The sequence below is a fragment of the Alternaria arbusti genome (assembly GCF_024043155.1).
Source record: "Alternaria arbusti strain BMP 1465 chromosome Unknown scaffold_28, whole genome shotgun sequence".
Taxonomy (NCBI): domain Eukaryota; kingdom Fungi; phylum Ascomycota; class Dothideomycetes; order Pleosporales; family Pleosporaceae; genus Alternaria; species Alternaria arbusti.
The window spans coordinates 63,954-81,323 of NW_026249968.1; the positions used below are offsets into that span (position 1 = coordinate 63,954).

The 17,370-nt window shown below is 53.4% G+C and overlaps 9 protein-coding genes across 9 annotated transcripts; 2 read left to right on the plus strand and 7 right to left on the minus strand.

The window, feature by feature from the left end:
- Positions 1 to 973: 973 nt before the first annotated feature.
- J4E86_010971 (uncharacterized protein) lies at positions 974 to 1,498 on the minus strand (the record flags this gene model as incomplete). The annotated part of the gene is made up of 2 exons (XM_051451465.1): positions 974 to 1,013; positions 1,077 to 1,498. The coding sequence occupies 2 exons, from the start codon at positions 1,496 to 1,498 to the stop codon at positions 974 to 976; spliced, it is 462 nt and encodes a 153-aa protein (XP_051297334.1).
- Positions 1,499 to 1,898: 400 nt separating this feature from the next.
- Positions 1,899 to 3,587, minus strand: J4E86_010972 (uncharacterized protein; the record flags this gene model as incomplete). Its single annotated transcript, XM_051451466.1, has 3 exons — positions 1,899 to 2,506; positions 2,796 to 2,959; positions 3,289 to 3,587. 3 exons carry the CDS (start codon positions 3,585 to 3,587, stop codon positions 1,899 to 1,901), a joined length of 1,071 nt encoding a protein of 356 aa, XP_051297335.1.
- Positions 3,588 to 3,850: 263 nt separating this feature from the next.
- On the minus strand, positions 3,851 to 4,288 carry J4E86_010973 (uncharacterized protein; the record flags this gene model as incomplete). Its single annotated transcript, XM_051451467.1, has 1 exon — positions 3,851 to 4,288. The coding sequence occupies one exon, from the start codon at positions 4,286 to 4,288 to the stop codon at positions 3,851 to 3,853; it is 438 nt and encodes a 145-aa protein (XP_051297336.1).
- Positions 4,289 to 4,416: 128 nt separating this feature from the next.
- Positions 4,417 to 6,267, minus strand: J4E86_010974 (uncharacterized protein; the record flags this gene model as incomplete). The annotated part of the gene is made up of 1 exon (XM_051451468.1): positions 4,417 to 6,267. One exon carries the CDS (start codon positions 6,265 to 6,267, stop codon positions 4,417 to 4,419), a length of 1,851 nt encoding a protein of 616 aa, XP_051297337.1.
- A 1,047-nt stretch (positions 6,268 to 7,314) lies between these two features.
- Positions 7,315 to 8,335, plus strand: J4E86_010975 (uncharacterized protein; the record flags this gene model as incomplete). The annotated part of the gene is made up of 2 exons (XM_051451469.1): positions 7,315 to 7,864; positions 7,935 to 8,335. 2 exons carry the CDS (start codon positions 7,315 to 7,317, stop codon positions 8,333 to 8,335), a joined length of 951 nt encoding a protein of 316 aa, XP_051297338.1.
- A 228-nt stretch (positions 8,336 to 8,563) lies between these two features.
- J4E86_010976 (uncharacterized protein) lies at positions 8,564 to 9,397 on the minus strand (the record flags this gene model as incomplete). The annotated part of the gene is made up of 1 exon (XM_051451470.1): positions 8,564 to 9,397. The coding sequence occupies one exon, from the start codon at positions 9,395 to 9,397 to the stop codon at positions 8,564 to 8,566; it is 834 nt and encodes a 277-aa protein (XP_051297339.1).
- Positions 9,398 to 9,897: 500 nt separating this feature from the next.
- On the minus strand, positions 9,898 to 11,292 carry J4E86_010977 (uncharacterized protein; the record flags this gene model as incomplete). Its single annotated transcript, XM_051451471.1, has 1 exon — positions 9,898 to 11,292. The coding sequence occupies one exon, from the start codon at positions 11,290 to 11,292 to the stop codon at positions 9,898 to 9,900; it is 1,395 nt and encodes a 464-aa protein (XP_051297340.1).
- A 1,054-nt stretch (positions 11,293 to 12,346) lies between these two features.
- Positions 12,347 to 13,862, plus strand: J4E86_010978 (uncharacterized protein; the record flags this gene model as incomplete). Its single annotated transcript, XM_051451472.1, has 3 exons — positions 12,347 to 12,906; positions 12,959 to 13,724; positions 13,785 to 13,862. 3 exons carry the CDS (start codon positions 12,347 to 12,349, stop codon positions 13,860 to 13,862), a joined length of 1,404 nt encoding a protein of 467 aa, XP_051297341.1.
- A 431-nt stretch (positions 13,863 to 14,293) lies between these two features.
- J4E86_010979 (uncharacterized protein) lies at positions 14,294 to 16,193 on the minus strand (the record flags this gene model as incomplete). The annotated part of the gene is made up of 2 exons (XM_051451473.1): positions 14,294 to 15,924; positions 15,977 to 16,193. The coding sequence occupies 2 exons, from the start codon at positions 16,191 to 16,193 to the stop codon at positions 14,294 to 14,296; spliced, it is 1,848 nt and encodes a 615-aa protein (XP_051297342.1).
- Positions 16,194 to 17,370: the final 1,177 nt, after the last annotated feature.

Sequence of the window (17,370 nt, forward strand, 5' to 3'; positions counted from 1 at the left end):
CGCATGAAGTCCTTCATCACCTGCTACTATCCACTCGCCTCACCCGTCTCCCCATCCGTACACACATCCATAGCACCCCCCTAACCAGTCCCTTACTCACCCTTCGCCTCAAAGCTCATCCACGTCCTAATCCCCTGTAAAGTAGTGTGGCAAATCAGCACCGACCTGTCCACCTCCTCTCGATCCACAAACAGCCCCGGCAACCGTATCCCATGTCTCCCATATATGTTCTTCTTTATACCGCGGCGCATAATCCCAAGGTCGTCGCCCTAGGTCGACCACATGATTTGGTACTGCGTTTCACCACCCAACTTCATCTGTACTTGGACCTCGCCCGAAAAAGAACTGGGATCGAGCGAGACGTAAATGCCGTGGTAGCAGGTTTGCGCATATATTTCTGTTGTTGCGTCGTGGAGTTGAGCGTTGCTGTTCGTGAGCGACGTCCTGAGATCATCGACTTCTCTCGTTGCAGCGTAGAGTCGGGCGTCGCTGTCTGTGAGCGACGTCCTGAGATCATGGATCATTTCTTGTAGTCGTAGTCGAGATCTGTATAACGAAGGCATGATGAGGTGGATAGAGAGGGGTGGTAGTGGTTCTGAGGTGGGGTGGTGATGATAAGAGATCTGATTGGGATGAGATGGGCGAGAAGAGCGCGTTTTCGTGTAAAGATGGATGGAAGTGGGTGGGTCTGCGGTATGTCGATGGATGTGTCTTGTGTGGTTTGATGGTGGGATGTTGGGATGCATGCGACGTGCGCATGGGCTCCTCTGCAGTTGCTGGAAGGATGTGTCTTTGCAAGGCAGGTGGGTCTGGGGATGTTGATGAGTGATTTCCGTGGAAAGGGCACATGGTAAGTGCGCGGTGAACATCAGATCAGCGCTTCGCTTGAGCAGCGGAGTAAGATAACAATTTCACTTCTTCTCGCTTCGAACGGCTGAAGCAGACAGCTCCTAGAATCTATCTTCGGCGCCTGCTACCACTCACTCAGCTCAGCTATATCCTGGGGCCCACATCTAGAAAGGCACCCCACAGGCTATCGCATCCCTCACTCAAACTCCCTCTCCCACCTAGGTCACCTTAAAAGGTCCTGATCTGTCTGATCTTCAATCCTCACTATCGTCTTCTTCATCCCCGCCGCGAATGGTGTCCAAGTTATCACAATCGGCGTCTCCACCTCTTCCGGCGCAATAAACACGCCAGGCAGCCGCACACCCACCCTTCCGTGCATGTTTACCATGTCTTCTGGTTTGTATCCTTCGAACGCCGGGTTCGACAGGCGTATCGCGTAGAGGGGGGGTACAGGTCGGAGCTCTCCGTTTTCCGATAGTGCTAGCCGCTCAACCGTCATGGAGACGATGCCGTTGGATGTGTCTCTGTTGGGGGAGATGTACACGCCGCGAACTTGGATGGGGAAGTATAGTTCTTTTGTGACAAGTCTTAGCTGGGCGGTGAGTTCGGCGATTCGATTGTTTAGGTCGATTAGGCGTGGCCTGGGCATGGTGGGATGAGTGGATGAGTGGATAAGTGGATAAGTTGGTGAGAAGTGATGGATGGTATGTTTGGGTGGCGGGATTTCCAAGGTTGGAAACGGGCTTTGCTGACTAGGAAAGGTGGAAGGGGCGTTGGTCTAATAAGCAGTTGGTGGACACCGGGTTTGCACTGAGCCAAACGACATGCTTTCTATAGAACAACTGCGAGAACGATCTCGCGTCCGCGTACTATTTGAGAGATTGATCTAGAGAACAACGACTGAACATGACTTTGAAAGGAAGGTGGGTCTGAGAACATGTTGATGAGCGACTTCCGTGAGAAATGGCAGATGGCAAGTGCGCAGTGACCTCAACTACAACATCCCCTACTGCAGAAATAGAATGGCAAACACCAACCGCTCAGCATGTCTAAACTATCACGAATCCATCAACCTCAGTCCCATCTCCCTCCTCATTGTCCCCTTGATCCACGGGTATGATAAGTATGATTGTCTTCTTTCCTTCCGCTGTCGTCCAAATGGCCAGCAGTGATTGCTCTACCTCTTCATTTGCGACGAATATGCCAGGCACACGTGTACCGGTTCTTCCATGCTTGTTAACAGTCTTGTGAGTCACGTCCTTCACGGTCGGTATAGTGACCGTGTCATCATGAGCCAGTTTCTCTTTGGATGACCATTGGATGTGATACTCGGTGGCTCCAGGTGGGCGTGTCGCGATTTCCATGCAGTCGGGGAGGACTTGTATAGTGGGCGAGATGTATAAGCCGCTAACTCTGGTGGGCAGGTACAGTTCCTGAGCTGCGGAAGGATCTTGCGTGGTAGTGTTGTGCGTCTTCGTGGCTCCTTTCCCGAACACTCCGGCAGCTGCGGCAGCTGAACCGGCTTCGGGCTCCCTCTTGGTTTTGGAGACTTTTTGCCAGCCTTGCATAATGAAGTAGTTGTTGAAGGGCGACGATCTAGTGATCTTGCGAAGTGTGATGGCGATTAGCTGAGAGAAGACACGGGATTTTATAGCATCTGGTAACAGTCATCTGGCTTGCACTATAGCAAAGAAAAAGCGGTCATGTGGAATATTGCAAAACGTGATCTGTCCCAAACCATCCTGCAAGAGTGTCGGAAAGGAAACGATGTTTGCCCAGACACTCAGTGTAGCATCTGCATAATCAACCAAGGGGGCATATTTGGTGTGCCACTATACCTCACTCATGGCTACTAGTTGCATCCTTGCGCAATCATATCCTTGATCTCTTCACAAATTCCACCCAGGTCTCCGAATGAGAGTCGCCCTCATCCTTGTCCCTACTACCTTGTTTCTCCTCTCCCTTTTGTATGCCATTCTCGTCGCTTTCGATTTTCTCATTGTCTTTTCCATCGTTCTCCCGTTTCTTAGGCGGCGCCCGACCTGCTTCGCGCGGTTCCATCTTCACTTTCCCACCCTTGATAGGCGTTGAGGTCGACATGTTCTCAAAGCTTTACTGAGTATGGGCGTGTGTCTTCAGGGTGTAAGCTTGGGTGGGTATTTAATCGCGGATGGCAAGCTGGGAACAGATCTATGACCCGCTCTTCAGACGGCAGATGTGTGCTTCAAAGACCCTCTGAGGGTCTGCGAGGGACGCCGTCATTCAATAACGCATAGTCTGTCACGAGAAATGATCGATGAAGGTTGAGCATCGTGGCCCACTCTTCATGTCGACACAAATTGCTATCCATCAGGGTCTTAAGCCGTCACATGATTGAAGGCGTCAACATTTCTGACTAGTCAAACGTGATGCGTACTTCAACTACCGTCGTGACGTTACTGCATACTATCGAATTGCCTAACCCTGTCCTTCACGCCACCACTGTTCTCATCACCACCTTTTTCTTCTTTTTCCTCTGCCTTTTTGCCTTCTTCTTTCTTTTCTTCATGCGGAATATGCGGCTTTACGACCCTCATTTTTGGACTCTCGTTCAGGACTCTACCCATCTTAATGTTTGGATCTTCATTCTTCGTAATGGAACCATCCTGAGAGGCTTTCGTCACAAAGTCCGAGTAAGGCCACCGCTTCTTGAGAAGCTTAAAAGGTTCAGCAGCCTTTTCGGGAGGTGTGTCAGACATTGCGGTAATTGGTTAGGACTGTATCTTCTGATGAGGGGTGGGGAAGGGGATGGAAGTGTGTGTAACTAAGATAATGAGCGGGTCGGTTGAGAGTGAGGAGGAGCGGTTCTCATATACGAGTTGAGACGAGAGGTCGTTCGTAGACTGCCAATTTATGAGAGTGACGGGCGAGTACAAACGGCTACGTAGACCATGACAGACAGTGTAAACGCCTTGCAATCAGCTATTGACGATAGACGATCACCAATTTCGTCGTTGTCGCATTACGGCTCGTACAAGTCCATATTATCCTGCTCCTCGGGTACACCACAAACGCAAGGCGTCTTAACGAACCCATCTTCATCTCCATCCTCGTTTACCAGCTTCATGCTCTCTCCTTCCACGTTCTTGTCATCAATTCCAGTGGAGCCATCAACTTTCGTGGTGCCATCCATTATCGTGCTTCCATCAACGTCCGGCCCTTTGACATATGGCGTATCATCGGTCTGCGTTCCTTTCGAGTTGGTAGACTCAGAAAGATCTGGTATATGAACAGCCTTCTCTCCGTCACTCCTCTTGCGTGACTGCTCGTCCACGTACTGACCCCACAGGTTACGCCATCTCTTCCGCTCGCTGACGTGTTCAGCAAAACGTTCCATGTTGTCAGATTCTGATGCCACAGGCTTGGCCGTAGGCTGTTCGGAAGGTTGTTCTCCAGCCATGTCGACGTTAGATGATGATTGAATACGTGAGAGAATGTTGGCACACGCGAATTTGCGCTGGACTTGAGCGAGCATATATACGTGGTGCTCATGCTACACCGACCCTAGGGAGGTTGCTATGCAGGCGTTCATGTATCAAACGCATTCAATACTAAGCTCGGCCTCTTCGCTCGGTCTATCGCCGGGCTCGCGTACATACCCCTCTTAGCCGTTTGCATCCCAAGTCTACAAAGACCAACCAGATGATGTACGCCGGCCAGCACACCATCAATCACCTGCACATGACCCCCAACCGCCTTTTCAACAGCAGCCTTCATGTTCGTCATGCCAGCACACCCAAGCGTCAACACATCAGCACCATCTGCAACCAGCTTCTTGCCTACGTCGCACATGACGCCAAGCACTTCCTCTTCAGGCTTCGATTCCAACTCCAAGACCCCAAGATCACAACTTCTCACACCAGCGCAGAACGACTCCAGACCGTAGTGTTTCACAGAGTCCTCCAGCGTATACTGCGATCGTCGCGTCGTTGCGATAATGCCAAACCGACCACCCAGCGTTCGTGCAGCGAACAGCGAGGCCTCCATAATACCAACTATCGGCTGCGAGAGTTCTTCACTAAGGACCTTTATGAGTGCGTGATCGCTGTAGCAAGCTATGAGGAATGCGTCATACTGATTTGCAACGGGTATGATAGCTCGGGCGGCGGCAGCTGCGGACAAGATGTTGTCGAAGCTTGACTCGATAGCTGATGGCGCTGGTTTAGGGGCTGTAAAGCCGTACACGGTGACGTCGGGTGGGAGTGTTGGTTTGAGTGTTTCCAGACAGGCGTCTGTCATTCTTTTAGTAGCGTTGGGGTTGCAGAGGAGGATGCGAATGTGCTTTGGAGATCTGGTGCCTGTGACAGAGGCCAGCGGCTTACGTTTACTATCGCTCGCGGTAGCCTTGGTTCTATGATGCGATTTTTCCGATTGTGCTAGTCGCGGCGGTTCGACAACTCCCGTTTGCGAAGTCAAAATGTCATAATGCTCTGTTCGCCGATGTCTCGCAAAGTCAAACGTCCGCGTCTTGCCTGGTAGGCATCGATCAAGGTCGCAATCGGCGACGATGATCTCATCCTCCTCCGTCTTGCTCTCAGCCATAATCTTGCCATCTGGTCCAATGATAGTCGAGCCTCCTACCAGATCGTACTTTCCATCATCCAACCCGCATCTCGCCGCGCTGACAGAGTAGCACGCATTGGTGTATGAGTGGGCCTGCATGACTAGCTTGTGATGGAAGATCGCCTCCGCACGTGCTTCAGCTGGGCTCACGTCGGCGTATGCCCCCCACATCTGTGGAGCAAAACCTGGCGTGTTGAAGCCCACGAGAACAACCTCGACGCCTTGAAGACCCAAGCATCTCCAAGCTTCTGCCCACCGTCGATCGTTGCATATCATCATGCCGAAGATGGGCTCGCCGTATTCAGGTGTGGTCTCCACCAGGCCGGGTACTCGGAAGGCCTTGAAATCTAAATTACCCGGCTTAAAGTATCGCTTCTCAAGCTGGTTGACCGCATCGGGTTCGGGGAAAGGGTCAACGTCTCCGGGTAAATGCACCTTTCGATACTTTGACAGAATAGATCCGGACTTGGCGTGATAATAGACGCAGGAGTTGTAGTGGTCGCCGTCATCTGTGACCTCTGCGAATCCGATGCAGATGTCGACCTCCAACTGCTTGGCTCGTTCAAATATACGCTTCGTGTTTTCCGCTGTAGTCACATCGCCATGTTCGAAGAACGACTCGAGTTCCGCTTCATTGGTGATGAGATGACGAGGGAAGAAGGTCGTAAAAGTACATTCTGGGAAGAGCACAACTTGTGCGCCTTGTCCAGCGGCTTGATTGAGAAGACGAACGAGTCGATCTATTGTGTTCTCACGGATGTCAGTGCGATGGACTGCGCCAACCTGTGCCGCGGCTATACGGATCGTGCGCGACATGCTGTTTTAACTGGTCTCGAAGGAGTTTGGAAGCGTTCTGAGAGCGCACTGGCGACTCAAAAGGATAGTCAATCACGCAGCTGGACATTTTGAGGATCGCGAGTTGTTATGCGCGTTGATGAGCTTATCAAAGGTGGGATGAGAAGATAGTGATGAAGTTCTGGCGATAGAGGCGGCCAGTCGCGTGAGGCCAAGGCGGTCTTAGCGCCCCCGCACTTCCCGAGGTCAAGCCTTCCCCGCTGTCAACCTCGCACTTCACTCCTTCTATGTATCCTATCAACTTCAATACTTGAGCTTGATGGTATCGCTTTCCCATAAATCAGGCGATTATGTGGAGCGCTTCTGCTTCATCTACTGACTTGCTCCTTCTAATTTCGAAATCGACCAGAACATGGCGGTGAAAGTTATGTTTAGCTTTCTTTCCACAAGCCGGCCTAGGACGTCACGTGAGCGCCAGGTACCACGACATCATGGATGAAAAGCGCACGAGAATACCCGCAAGCGATCTAACCTTCGAACCGTCGCCCACACGATCAACGCAATCTTCGGATGCGTATCCGGACCCGAGTTCGCAGGAACAACAATTAACATTACCGATGGAGTTTAAGGCGTGCCTTGTGGGTAAAACCCAGCCGTGACATCCAGCTTGGCATGCCTCAAAGCCACATAACTCGCCCTGCTTACAGCATTTCAGTCCCGAACCGTGCAAGTCTCTGGAACGCCGTACTGCGCATGCATCGCGTATAGATCACAGACTTGGCGGCTGATTCCTGTGGTACCTTTTTACGTCAATCGCAGGGTTAGCGTCAATATCGCATAGCCGCGACCGCGAATAACAACACATAATCAGGCGTCCTGTTGCACCACAGCGAAACAAACAAGGGTGACTATAATGTGACGTCAAGTCGTGCAGGGCGATGCACAGCCGTCAGGGCAACAGAGTGGTTGGCCTTAGGATGTACAAAATCAACTTAACGCGCTCGTTCTCGTTCTACGTGATCATCACCACTCCCAGTACCAAACAACCTCTACAACCACATTCCAACCATGGCACCACGATCATCCCGCCTCAGCAGCGCCCTCATCGCAGCATCCCTCCTAACCACCTCAGCTCTTGCCCAGAACAGCAGCGAAATTCACCCCAGCTCCGACGTCAGCTGCCCCGACCTAAATCGTTTAGGCGACCACTACGAATACCCCGTAAACAGCAGCGGCACAGCAAACGTCTCCGACCTGCGCATCTCCGTCACATTCGGCGAGTTCCGCGATCCAGACAGGTGGAGCAGGACATTCGATGCCCAGCAAATGGTGTACCTCAGCGCTCCCGCCGGCAGCGTCGATCAAACCTGCGTGTGGTTCTTCCACGGCGTCGATAATGTTAGACAGGGCGACGACGAGAGCGGCTGCGACGGGGTGCTTCCGCAAGAATGTCTGGATTATTTGGAGAGCGAATTGACGCTCCCGGATGACGCTCTAGAGCAAATGACCAACGGCACCAGCGGACGCGCTTCGTTCGTATGCCCTCCACCGCACTTGAACGAAACGGAGATGAAGGAGATTTGTGGATCGGGTTTCTCGAGTAGCATGGGGATGATCGGTACGTTGGATTTAGCACTAATCTCCCTCTTCTATGCGTGCGATGCTTTACTAACCCACTTCATCCACAGGGGGCACCCTCAACACAACAAACATGACCTGCACCGTCCCCCCAACCGGCGTCCAACTTCCATCCGACTACCACACCGCCCCACTTGTTGGCTATGGTCCCGCCGGTGTCGGCAATTCGAGCTACGATCACGAGTTGGACAATTTCACCATGTACGATGAGTACATCACTCGTCCCCATCCTGTTGTCGTCGCGTCTGTTGCGAACGGTAAGGCGAAGACGAGCGTGGTTTGCATCGCGCCTGACAATGTGCTTGAGGGGAGCCGTGTGCCTGCTGAGTCTGTTAATCAGCCTAGCGGTGAGGACGACGAGAGTGCTGCGCCGGGATTGGCTTGGGGACGGAACACGGGTATGGCTGTGCTGATGGCGGGGGTGGCGGGTATGTCTTTTGTGCTTGCGTAGACGGATACATCGATGTTATAGCGGTTGGAAGTTACTGCATGATTAGGGATGACGAATACCATATACCAACACATCAAACAGGTTTCACGAAGAGCTCAGTAGTCGGCAAACGCCATGTTTATTGACTCCAGATATTGTCCACGTCGTATCGTGCTGGACTTCAATCCATCTTCACATATCAACTACCTCGACACAGTCCACCGAAGCACACCCCAACACCCCAACACCCTAACACCCTGCCAATCCCTCACCCATTCCAAGGTCCGCCATATACACCATCTCCTTAACCTCCGCCTTCTTCCCATTATACCCACCCCTATCAGCAGCAACCACAGCCATCACCGCCTCCTCCATTCGTCCCGCAACCCCCTCGTCGTCTCCAACCGCAATATCCCGGGCATGAAGCCAACTTAAAAGTAGCTTGAAGTCGGCAAACGTATCTTTGAAGCGATCATCAAGAATATGTGGATGCGATTCAGCCCACACGAAGAGCTCTACGTCCATACAAGCTGAACTGTAGACATCGAGGTTCCTGGTCGTGGGTTTGGTGTGGAGACGGGCGAGGGAAATTAGTCTGTCTAGTTCGGTTTCGTCGGTGGGGTTGGAGAAGGTGTAGGTGTTGTAGGACCAGGTTCGGAGGCGGAGGAGCTGGGCTGCTATGTCTTCGCTTCGTATCTCGGCTTTGTTGCGCCATTGGCCTGTCTTCTCGCCCCACCTGTTTATCTTTTCACCCCGCCTGACCGTGTGCTCGCTCTGCTTTTCCGGTATTTTCTCCTGCTTAGAGACGATGTCCTTCCTCAGGAACCTTCCAGCCCATTCACCTTCGGATACCGAGTTGTGGAGAGATGATAGGCCTGCATCCGCACCCGTTCTCATTGGCCTTGCTAGCTGGGAAGATTTTGTGCCTTCCCTTTGTCGTTCGCGGGGGTTACGACGCAGGTTGTTCAGGTACCAGTAAGCTCGGCTGACGTCCTCAGGAGCATACCAGAAGTAAGGGGTATCGAAAGTGCCAGATCCACGGAATTGGGCGGGTGAGCTGCGGATCAACCAGACGATAGCCATCACAACTCGAAGGAGCACAGGCGGGGGGCCGGCACCGAGTCTAGATGTGGCACCGACGGTGATAGTATGGTGATGATGGGCCGACGTCACGGAGACGCTTTTGGCGATCTAGGAGGACTTGCCCATCTGAATCGTATTCCGTAGTACACTCGAAGCAGCGCCGCGGGTAGATATCGCCGATGATTCTCAATCGCTGGCAAGTGGTGCAAGAGTGCGACCTGTCTTGTTGTGCGGCCTGAGGTGAGAGACGTAGTGCATCGCCATCGCCGTCGTCAGCGTGCAGCTGACTGCCACTGGGGGATTGCGCCATCGTGAAAGCGGTCAATATCTAACTGTCGATGTGGGGATGCGAAAGCAGAAAGGGGCAGCAGCGTCCGTCGCAAAGGTAATGTTTGGAAATATACTCGTTTACACGCTAACCTGATTGGGCGACTTCCTCTCTCACCCCGACGACCCGGACTAAGCAACCGCGCTGCTGAACCGACTTTGGGCCTTAATGGCTAAAAGTCATGAGGCTGGGAGCCCAAGTTCATCTCTGCCATATCATGGTATAGTTCATCTTGATCTTGCTCCTCGTCCTCCTGCTCCTCCACATCCTCAGTATACACCACGGTCGCATCTTCTTCCTCTTCCTCACCGTCCTCAGTATACCCAACACCCGCATCCTCTTCCGTTCCATCTCGCCCTTGACCCTCCCCCCGCCCATCCACATCCTCAACATGCACCACACCCGGCCCACCTCCTTCACCAGCCGTACCAGCCGTACTCTCATGCCCCTCGTCTTCCACCCCTCCCGCATTCACCGGCGATGCACCATATTCCGCGGGGTCCAACCAGTACTTAGTCCAAGCCGCCTTTTTGCGCATCCACTCCGCATCTATAACAACGAAATGTAGGTCAATCTCCACATTAGACTGCCCATTGAGGTTAGCCAGTAGCCAAGGGCTGATCTCATCAGGATCAGCGGTGCCGAAGTCTTCAAGGAGCCGGGCAGATGCGTGTGCGGGAGAGTAGCCCCAGCTTTGGTATAGCACCTCGGCTAGTTCCTTGAGTATCTGCTCTATTTCATCGAGTTTCGTGTAGATGGGTTGGAGGCGGGCTTGTATGTCCCTCTTTTGACTTTCGAATGTTGCTTCGGACGTGCTGAGCTGGGACCGGTACACTAGGTCTACGCTGTCACGAACGCTGTAATCGCCAAAAATGAGTTGATCGAGTTGGTCGAGGTAGGATCGTTCATCCGTGATACCAGCTGCTTCCATGAGATTTCGTAGTTGGACGCGGATATAATCTCTAGAGCTCGTCAATAGAGCATAGGGGTCGTGACTGAACCCGAGCCTGAGCCTGTTTATGTCTATCCTGAGGCCCTGCATCTTTGCGCGCATCGAAGCGGCATTGCGGTATACGACGTTCAACCCATTGATGGTTTCCTGATGCGTAAGGATCTCGCGGCATACAGCTCTGGCTCGGGCCAGGGGGTCGTACCGAACGAGTTCGGTCTTGCATAGCGGACATGATCGACGAGCGGCCGTCGCAGTGACTTCTCCGTCAATCCAAGTGCAAATGCAATCTTTGTGGAAGAAATGGTTGCATTTCCAAATCTGTACGACGTTTCCATGGGGAGTTGGCTCGACCGTTGCCGCTGCCATCGCCGCAGCAAGGATTCTGGCTTGGGTCGTCATTCCGAAGACTTGCTCATCCGATGGCTCCTCTTCCCCTTGGTCCTGATGGGCGAAATCGAGCCGGCATATAGCGCAGTTTCCATCGGTGGGTGGGTTGTCCACGGGTACCAGTTCATTCTTCACAAAGTCCTCGTAGTTGCCGTGGAATCCCCATACCACGGGAGATGTGGTCATGAGGATGGCGTTGTTCGCTGGGGGTTGTGTGGGGTTGTCCATTTAAAATAATAGCCATGGGGATTTTGCACGATTGGAGCAATTCCAGAAATTTATAAGTTCTACATACCTGGGAGGATTCCTCAACTCGGTACCCAAGGTTTGGGAACATGTTTAACGATGACATCGAGTGCTTGGCAAGCCGCTCACGAACCCCCAGCGCAAGATATCGCATCTCACCCACGAGGGTAATCGCGAATCAGATGTCGCAAAGGTCAGAGATTGGCTCTGGTGACTGTACCATTGAGTCGAAAGACAGTGCACGGGCCACTGGTTCTGGAATTTGTTTTCCAAATCTCCCATCTCCGTTGGATGAGGGGCAGAATCACTGGGTGTCTTGTGGGAGGTAACCGATGTGCGCCGCGGTAGCGACAGCAGCTGTACCACGAGTGCGAGTCTGGGGTTAGGAAGATGCTCTCCACGAGGCATGCGAGGTCGATCCGAGAACTCTGCCAACGCTTTAATTGAGCCGGCAAGGTCATCAGAGGGTGCGATGCATGATCGTCCTGTGAAATGGTACGGCCTCCTGCGCTGTACTCTTAGAAGGTCAGTCTGGTGCACAGCCCTCTCGCCAGCGGTAGCTATGCATCGCCATCGCGGTTATATCGTCGACTCCCTCTCTTACGCGTCATTACGATCCAGAAGAAATGCGGTTTCCATGCGATAACACATCGCGACGTACAGCCATGTCGATCGTGAAGCGTGAAGATGGAGAAGGTTGACACGTCGGCCAACCGCGACGATCCTGCCTTGTTTTTCAGCCAATGCCCAGCCCCAGCCGCGTCTGGGCAGTCGCGAATCGCGTCACCGCTTTCTCCGCAAAACCTCGTACCTCAGCTCCTCAGCTCCTCCATCCCAACTGCTCTGCGCAGGAAGAAGCATCAATCGCATCTCGCATCTTTGTCCGCGAGGTTTGCTAAGCTCTCTCCTAAGCTTCCCGCCCATCACCTTACCGTGGGGAGCCAATCAAGAGCTGCGCAGAGCTCCAGGGCCCTCGACCAACCACAGCCCTCCTCACTCCCGAATACCCGGAATCCTCGCACCAGGTACCATCAGCATGTCGTCCGCCCGCCACGGCCACGACAACTCGCACAACGTCTCGCGTGTCCTGTCCGATCACTTCAACAGCCGCTCAAACCATGATAACGAGTCTACACCTCTGCTGCACAACATCATCCCTTCGCATATCCATCCCGATGGCGAGAGCGGGCGCAAAGGCTTCCACCCATCGCACTTCATCAACGTAGCCTGGCGCTCTGGCAGCAATGCCGCTAAATACACGAACCTCCTCTGGCCCTTTGTCATTGTAGCTATTGTGCTGCACTTTGCGGCGCCAGGCATGCCGATTGCCATCTTCGCGACTAGCTACATCGCCATGGTGCCGGTGGCCAATCTGCTGGGTTTCGCGGGCCAGGAGTTTGCGAGGAAGATGCCGAAGGTGTCTGGTATCTTGATCGAGACTGCGTTTGGTTCGATTGTAGAGATCATTCTCTTCATCATCTTGATTGCCAAGCACCATTCTCAGGATGGGTCGAGTGAACATGGTAATCTCATTCCTGTTATCCAGGCTGCGATTTTGGGATCGATCATCACGAACTTGCTTCTTTGCCTTGGACTGTAAGTACTCTGAAGCAAACACGCGTGTCACACGTACTAACATGAGATCTAGCTGTTTCTTCGTAGGCGGCCTCCGCCAAATGTCACAAAAATTCCACGCCTCCATCAGCGAAGTAGGCTCGGGCCTCCTCCTCGTAGCCGGTTTCGGTCTGCTCATCCCCTCAGCCTACTACTCCGCGCTCAAAGGCTCCGCCGTAGCAAAAGCAACAAAACACCACGAGTTCACCGAGAAGATCCTGCAGCACAACGTCCTCCGAATCAGTCAGGTGACGTCGATCCTCCTCATCATCGCTTTCTGCATCTTCATCTGGTACAACGCGCGCTCTCAGCACTCGCTCTTCGATGAAGTGCTTGAGGCGGATGAGCATGCGGATCTCGATCACCATGAAGATCTTGCGAAGCCCAAGTTTACGTTTACGGAGTGCGTCGTCGCGCTCATCCTCTCTCTGGCTATCGTAACTCTCCTCGCCGTCTTCCTCGTCGAGCGCATCGAAGATGTTGTCGAGAACGGTGTTCCGGACCAGTTCCTCGGTCTCATTATGCTGCCGCTCGTTGAGAAAGCCGCCGAGCACCTCACTGCTATCGACGAGGGGTGGGATGGCCAGATCAACTTCGCGCTCTTCCACTGCATCGGCCCGAGTATTCAGACCGCACTCTTCAACGCCCCGCTTGTTGTTCTCGTTGGATGGGCAATGGGCAAGGATATGGATCTCAACTTTGAGATTTTCATGATTGTGCTCCTGGTGTTGGCTATCGTGGTTGTGGGTAACTTTTTGAGGGACGGAGAGTCGAACTACTTGGAGGGGGCTATGCTTATCGTAAGTCTATCCTTGTCTGAGTACTGGTGATTGGACGCTTTTGCTAACAATTCAAAACAGATTGTCTACGTCATCGTAGCCGTAGCTGCATGGTACTATCCCAACCCCGATGTCGCTACTTCGAACGGTGCCGAGTAACAAGCGATGTTACGAGAAAATATGGAGGGGTGGGTACTGCGGCAGTTGGTACGGCGGACCGGTGGCCGATTCATGCTGAGGTATTTTGGATCACCGGGGTTTGCAAGGTAGCTGGGGATTCTTGGTACTCGCGATCAAGTGTTATGTAACCAAAAAGTGGCTTTGCAAAAAAGTTGTTTTTTGGTTCCATAACACTTGGGGGCGACGCTCAAGAATCCCCAGCTGCTTTGTGGGCCATGCTTTTGTTCAACTACCGTATCGTTGGGGCATGGGTGGGATGGCAGGATGAGCACGCTGTTACGAATTGGGATAGATCACTGTATGATACACGACATGATACTGAACAACAAGTTACCATACAACATTACTTCATTCGCATGTATCTATCCTTTCAAAACAGATTTTACACACCCCACCACCATCCACCTCATCTAGTACCCACAATCCGCTCCCGCCAACTTAACAAGCTTAGGGAAGTTCGGCGTCCCAAACCCAGTAACCGGGTCCCAACCCTCCGTAACCGGGAACCCCTCAACATTACACCCCCGACTAAACCCCTTTGTAATATCAGTCAACCCCTTATACCCCTTCTTATACAACCACGGATTCATAAAACCCAGCGCCGGCTTCCCAGCCGCCAACAACGCGTCGTTAACAAGCGCAAAGATACCACCTGTCAACGGGCAAGAAGCAGAAGTACCAGAAATCGTTCCTTCGGTTCCGTTCCAGAAGTACGCGAAATACAGACCCTGGGCCGCGAGATCGGGGTATCCGCGCCCGGTCTTGTTGTACAACCCCTCATAGGTATCGCCGAGCGACTTCACGTACTTGGGCACAACCTTATCCTGATACCAGGGGCGCGCAAAGTAGTTGCTAAACCCACTGCCACTGCTGTACAAATCGCGGAACCCAGCAGTCGTGTTGCGGGAAGGGCGGTACGCGGATTCCTCAGGCTCGAAGTTCATGGTTGCACCAACAGTCGTGACGTAGGGACAGGACGCAGGGAACGCAGGCTGGAATTGATACGTGTTCTTGCCGTCGTTGGTGTAGCAGGTATCCGTGCCGCCGAGCCCGCGGTCGCCGGACGAGAAAAAGAGAGTCGTGCCCCGAGCGCCCACTTGGGCGAATTGCCGGCATACGCGCTCGGCGTAGCTCTTGGGGATGGTTTGCTCGGGCTCGCCGTAAGAGGTGGAGATGATGCGCGGGATGGAGCGTTGGGTTAGGAGCCAGTTTACCCAGGCGAGGTAGGGCTCGTTGGTGTTTGTGGGCGTGGAGATGTCGGGGACGAAGGGGGGTTGGCCGCCGGTGGAGTAGGAGGTTATGGGTGTTTTCCAGCTTATTCCGGAAATGGCTTGCACGTCGAGGTTGGCTTCGCGGCTGATTCCTTCGACGGTGGATTGGTTGTAGCTCAGGGGGCCGTCTTGGGTGGGGCCGTTGTCGATGGAGATTTGCTTGAATGCGTAGGCTTGCGACACGGCTTCGGGGCGGTACTTCTCGAGGAACATCTTGGTGTCTGGGCGGATGGGGATCTCGCCGAGGTAGTTTGTGAAACCGATGCTGTTTTTGCGGCTGGCCTTGGTGTGGTACCACTTGGTCTTGTAGAGAGTCTGGAAGCATTCCGGGGTGACGGATGTCACGTTGCACACGGCAGAGATGGATGAGTTCTGGGGTGTGTGGTAGCTCTTGGGTACTTCGACAGCCTCGTCGACGAATGTCGCGGCGTGGGCAGCGCCGCGGAAGAAAGATGTGGTGGGCTGGACGGTGTCGATGTGAGCGTGTAGGTGGCGCGGGAGAGACCAAGCTGTTGTACGCGCAACAACGGAACCATCCTTGTGCTTGTAGTTGTGGTATTCGGTGTCGAGCAGACTCTCAACCATCTCAATGGGCAGATGGACGATGACCCAGTCCTTGGCCGAGCTGTAGCCCAGGTTGCTGGTGTCGATTCCGCTCTCGGCGAGCCACTCGTGCACCAAGTCGTGGGTCTCAGAGCTGGGTGCAACGAGTTCATCAACCTCGTCGGCGCTCAGATGTTGACCGTAGCGTGCATGGTCAGGGTCGGAGACTACACGTCGTTAGCTCAGATGTCGCGAAACCTTTCCATCCAGCAAACATACCCTCATGAAGATGGCGATCAAGCTCCTCAAACCTCCCCTGCTTAAGACCAATCTGCAGCTGAATCGTCTTGCCACCATGCGACCTCTCCAGCTTCGTCCACTCCCTCGGCGCATAATGCGTCTCCTTAACCACATACGGCGATCTCGCCTGAATCGGCGAAGCCAGCGCATCCCGCGCGGCAACAGCAGCCAACACAACAGTCGCGAAGATCTGCATCGTAGATAGCGATTGTATAGGCGTCTCAGAAACAGATGCAGACAACAACGCGCACGCCCAGTCCCACCAAGCAGCCTTGCCAGCTATTTAAGCTCTTGCGAAGCTCCGCCCAGACTCGCGTCATACAGCTTCATGGTACCTTGGCGACCCTAGGGCAGGGCGCCCCATCTGGAAGGACGATAGTAAAGCGCATAGTACATGCATGTCGATCGCCGTATCGTCGGAACAGCCTTGACTGGATTGCTATCGCTTGCGGTACGAGCAGGTTAGACAATCTCTTCATCGCGACAAGCTCAGCGTTGCCAAGCTGGCGAAAACAACAACCGGCCTGTCCATCACGCGTCGTGATTCGTTGGTAGTGTGTGATAACGCAAATAGCGATGTTCACAAAGGCGGGGGATGAAGTTGGCATGATAGCAAGGGCATATGACGGGAACGCTCTAGCCTCAGCAACGGCCGCGCTAACGCTGGATTAGGCAGCTACAAAACTTCGGCATCATCGTGCGCCGCGATAAACAAGCAAAGTCAAGCCACTAGCTGTTGGGTCCGACGGCATGTTAGCTGCTCTTGGGGGAGCTTGACTTGCTCTTGGAAGGTGATGGGGTGGATCGCGTTCCGGACCTCGAGAGAGTGCAGCATGTACCCCGCCGCCAACCCGGTTGACGGCATTGTGACTGACCCAGCGACGTTTTTACGATTCTTTCGTCGGAGCGATGGACAATATGGTGCTCGCGCTTATCTGTGGCCTGATATGCGCGCGTTCGTGGAATATCTGGGCAGCGCGGCAGTGCGGCCGTAACAGATGCTTCTTGCATGTCGTTGCATCGCGCGCCCACGTTACCGCATATCCGATCGCTTAGCATCGTGTCCACCTATGACATTTCTATCTGCAAGGCAGGAAGCACGTATCTACAACGTGCGTCCTAATCTCCGTTCAACTGATACAACTCCCAGGGTAGGCCGTTTCCGCCCCGACTATGCGCCTGCCTTTACACGCGACCCGCATCTTTGAATTCCCGACATCTCTTCAGCATCGCTTCCATAGGCAGGACCGCCATGAGACGAGCAAAGTCCACGTATTTGCTACTAAAGATGCAGATCCATCGCGCCATAAACTCTTCCGTAATTACGTCCATCGTCTTCGTCGCCGCTATAAATGCCTCGAGATGGTCCTCTT